The sequence below is a fragment of the Corvus hawaiiensis genome, chromosome 28 (assembly GCF_020740725.1).
Source record: "Corvus hawaiiensis isolate bCorHaw1 chromosome 28, bCorHaw1.pri.cur, whole genome shotgun sequence".
Taxonomy (NCBI): Eukaryota; Metazoa; Chordata; class Aves; order Passeriformes; family Corvidae; genus Corvus; species Corvus hawaiiensis.
In genome coordinates, this window is record NC_063240.1 from 2,995,940 (window position 1) to 3,000,089 (window position 4,150).

Here is a 4,150-nt window from a genome sequence, read left to right on the forward strand (position 1 = left end):
CCAGAGCAGCTGTGGCTGCCCCTGGATCCCTGGAAGTGTCCAAGGCCAGGCTGGAGGGGGCCTGGAGCAACCTGGGATAGTGGAAGGTGTCCCAACCCAAACCAGTCTGTGATTCCATGGTTCTATAGCCCAAAACCAAACCAGGGGTCTGGTCTTAAGAATGTGGACTAAGAAGGTAACACACAAACACACACACAAAAAAACCCAATCCAACCCCCCAAAAATCATTCACTTGGTTTATTTTGTATACCAGGTTTATAAATTACTCCCATCAAGGCAAGAGGTGCTGGGAAAGTGCTCAGAGGAAGTGGTCAGTGAAGATGAGTTTGTTCATGGGAGAGAGAGACACACACCCCACAACTTGCAGAATCTGTATTGGGCATTTCAGGGTCACCCCCAAGCAGGGTCCCAGCGGACGGATGGCTCCGAACACTCCCTCCAGCAATAACATTCCTACAACAAACACAGAGCAGTCGTTAGCAGAGCTTCCTGCACAGTGCCACAGCAGCCAACATGAGAGGTTTCAAAAGCCTCCAGTACCCAGGCAGGAAGTTTCTGGTACAGGAGCTGATCCAGGTGCAGGTGTGCAGGCCTGGAATCGCTTTGGAAGGGAGCACAGGCCACCACAGACACATTCCCTTTCTCAGCTCCTCTTCCCACAGGGTTGACATAATGTTCTTACTCCACAATAGAAAACACAAACTGTTGGCTCAGGAATAGAGCTGTGTTCCCACTACTGACCATTTTTAAGTAAAGAAAGCCCTTAAAAGGTAATTTAATTGCCTCTACATAACCTGAGAGCTTTTCCACTTGAAAACTTTTCTCCATCCAGGTTGGATGGGGCTTGGAGCAACCTGGGACAGTGGAAGGTGTCCCTGCCCATGGCCATGAACTGAATGGACTTTAAGGACCCTTCCCACCCAAACCATTCTGTGATTTTATGGTTCTATGACTTGTCTGTCAACATCCCGATGACTCAAAATGCTTCCAGTTCAGCTGACTTCCATGACAAGTTTCATTCCTCTTTTGGTTACAGAAGGATCTGTGCAACACCAAGTCTGCAAACAGTAAATTGTTTAAACTGCAACAACTATTGCTGAAAAAAGACTTTAAAAGTACTGTCTGTGCTTTCCAAACTGACTGACTTCCCTACAAAACACAGTGAAGCTGGAACACAAATAGCTCACTTTCATTAATCAACATGTAGATGTAACTGTTATTCTTACCAGAAGAAACAAACATTGAGATAGACAGTTTCCTCTGGACTCAAGAGTTTTCCCATTAGCATCCTTTAATGACAGGGAAAAATCCTCCTGACTCCCTTCTACCTGCAGCAAGGAATACAGAAATCCAAAGCCTGCCTACTAGAAAAAACATGCAGTTAGAGCCCCAACAGAAAGATTGTCTAATTGCTGCTCCAGCTTTAGGAATGGTCAGACTTCCAGAACATTCAGAACAGCACTTCTGATACACATCTAAAGAAGGAAAATAACCAAAACCTTGAGAAAGCAAATCTTCCAAGGAATTTGTGGAATACAATAACCAGCTCTGAAAATTCAATTTACTTTTAATGCCAGTTACAAGGAGCAGAAAGGAGTCTGAATTTGCCTACTCACAAAACTAGTCCTGAGCTCACAGCCCTTCTGCTCAGGAACAGAAGTAAACAGGTATGTCAAATGTTCCAGATAAGCTTGATTTGACCTCTTAAGAACCACATCATGTTGTGGAAAACCCACCACTTGCAAAGTGACCATCTGAAAAACATATGCTAATGAATATTTCATCCTTCTGGTGCTCTGTGAAGCTCCATTAAAAAAAAAAAGGAAAAGAAAAAAAAAATCTGAATAATCAAATTGAGAAGTTTGGGACAAAAAATATGATCATGCCCCAAGCACAGAGGAAACATCCACTGTCACACCAACACAGGGTTATTGTGTTCAAGTGTCCCAGGCCAGGGACAGGGCTTGGAGCAACCTGGCATAGTGGAAGGTGTCTCTGCCCCCAGGGGCAGGGGGTGAACAGGATGAGCTTTAAGGTCTTTCCAACCCAAACCTGTCTGGGATTCTGTGATTTTATGGTTCTATTACTTCAGCCAAGAGATGCACAAACAAAACTCACCATTAGAGGGAAGCTCAGTCTTCAGTTTTGTACTTGCCGCCGATGTAGGGAACGTACTGCAACACCAGCTTCCAGTCTGTGGCCCAGATCACACCAACACCGGCCACACCACCCCATGTCAGGATAGTGGGGGTCCTAAAGAAGAGACACACACAGAGGTAAACAACAAATTACCACTGTGAAAGGCTTGGCGGATGCTCATGGCTGAAGTACCTGAGAAAGTCACTTCAATCAGAAAAGAGCTTAGAATTCTGGAGTATCCTGAGCTGGAAGGGACCCTCAGGGATCATTGATCCAACCCCTGGCCCTGCACAGACACCCCAACAACCCCAGCCTGGGCATCCCTGAGAGCGCTGTCCAAACGCTCCTGCAGCTCTGGCAGCCTCGGGGCCGGGCCCATTCCCTGGGGAGCCTGGGCAGTGCCCAGCAGCCTCGGGGGGAAGAACCTTTCCCTGAGCTCCATGCCCAGCCCTGACCCAGCTCCAGCCGTTCCCTGGGCTCCTGTCCCTGTCCCAGAGCAGAGCTCAGCCCCTGCCCCTCCGCCTCCCCTCGGGCGGAGCTGCAGCCCCCAGGAGCCTCCCCTCAGTCTCCTCTGCTGCAGCTGAACGAGCCAAGTGCCCTCAGCCGCTCCTCAGACCCTTCCCCAGCTCCGTGTCCCTCCTTTGGACACTCTCCAACAGCTTTGGACCCTTCTGATCTTGTGGTGACCGAAGTGGATACAGAAATACTGAAACAACCTCACAGACATGGAACACCATCAGTCCTCAGGGCAGCCAAGATATTTTACAGGAAAAGAGTCATAGTCTTTTACTTAAAAAGACTACTACTCAACAAAGAGAAGACACACTGCCATACAGTGCTGCAGCTACATCCCCTCGGTTCTGGCCCGCCGAACAATTCGTTTTGCCTCTCACAGCCCTGCAAGGGGCACCCACGGGCACTGCTATATTTATAGATGTGAAATACAGCCAGCGCCGGGTGGGCCGGCAGCCCTTTCCCCGGCTCCTCAGCCCCTCAGCCCCGGCCCGAGGGAGAACGGGGAGGCCGCGGGCAGGGCTTCGGGAAGCCCTTCAGGCTCCCACAGTGCGCGCCGAGTGCGCGGCCGTGCCCGGAGGACGCGGTGAGGGGACCGCGGAGCCCCGGGCCGGACGGACAGACCCGGGCGGAGCGAGCAGAGCCCGAGCGGAGCGGGTAAACCCGGGGTCGGGGCGGGCAGGCCCCAGGCAGCCTCAGGGCTGGGTGGGCAGCCCGGTCCCTCCTCACCAGTTCTGCAGCAGCTGGACGTAGCGCGGCCCCAGCAGTTGGTTCAACATGGCGATGGCACCGCCTCAAAGTGACCCCGAGCGCCGGGGCGGCGGCGGCGGCGGCGGCGGGGCCGCTCCGAGCACGCGCGGGGTGGAGCGGGGCGGGGCTGGAAGCGAAACGGGCCCCGCGCGGTGCTGAGGGGCCGCGGCAGCTCGGGCCTGAGGGGACGTGGGGACTGAGGAGACACGAGCCGAGGGGACACCAGCCCTGGTGACACACGGGCCTTGATGGGACACGAGTCTTGAGAGGACGGGCTTGTCTCTACGCTGGAGGGGGGACACGAGCCCTGGAGGGACAGTCTGTCCCCACGCTGGGGAGGGGCAAGAGCCCCGACACGAGCCCTGAGAGGACATGAGCCCTGAGGGGACACGGGCCGAGAGTACGGGCTGTCCCCACACCGGAGAGAGGACACCAGCTGCCCTGAGGGAACAGGCTGCCCCTGCGCTGCAGAGGGGACATGAGGCCTGTCTTCGCACCAGAGAGGAAGCACGATCTCTGGCATGAGCCCTGAGGGGACAGGATGTCCCCACCTGGGGAGGGGACAGCGGCCCTGAGGAGTGGCATTGTTCCCGCACTGAGCTGGGACTGCTGCTCAGCCTCATGTGCTGGAGGGAAGTGGCCCCTTCCCAAAGTGGTTTCCCCCGAGCCCATCAGTGCCTCCACAAACCCTCCTCTCATGGCCACTCAGTCTCCCCCAACAGGAGAGGGAGTTTCCAGCCAGGTTTTT

General features: G+C 53.9%; 1 protein-coding gene across 1 annotated transcript; it reads right to left on the reverse strand.

Moving 5' to 3' along the window:
• Positions 1 to 222: 222 nt before the first annotated feature.
• On the reverse strand, positions 223 to 3,493 carry LOC125317882 (cytochrome b-c1 complex subunit 10). Its single transcript, XM_048288043.1, has 3 exons — positions 3,382 to 3,493; positions 2,119 to 2,253; positions 223 to 453 (listed from the first exon to the last, which is right to left on the reverse strand). Exons 1-2 carry the CDS (start codon positions 3,429 to 3,431, stop codon positions 2,133 to 2,135), a joined length of 171 nt encoding a protein of 56 aa, XP_048144000.1. The 5' UTR covers positions 3,432 to 3,493; the 3' UTR covers positions 223 to 453; positions 2,119 to 2,132.
• Between the last annotated feature and the right edge of the window lie 657 nt (positions 3,494 to 4,150).

Coding starts and splice junctions, on each gene's coding strand:
- LOC125317882 (XM_048288043.1), bottom strand. CDS start 3,431: ATGTTGAACCAACTGCTGGGGCCGCGCTACGTCCAGCTGCTGCAGAAC. Junction 2,254..3,381: donor GTCCAGCTGCTGCAGAACTG/GTGAGGAGGGAC, acceptor TCTCTTCTTTAG/GACCCCCACTATCCTGACAT.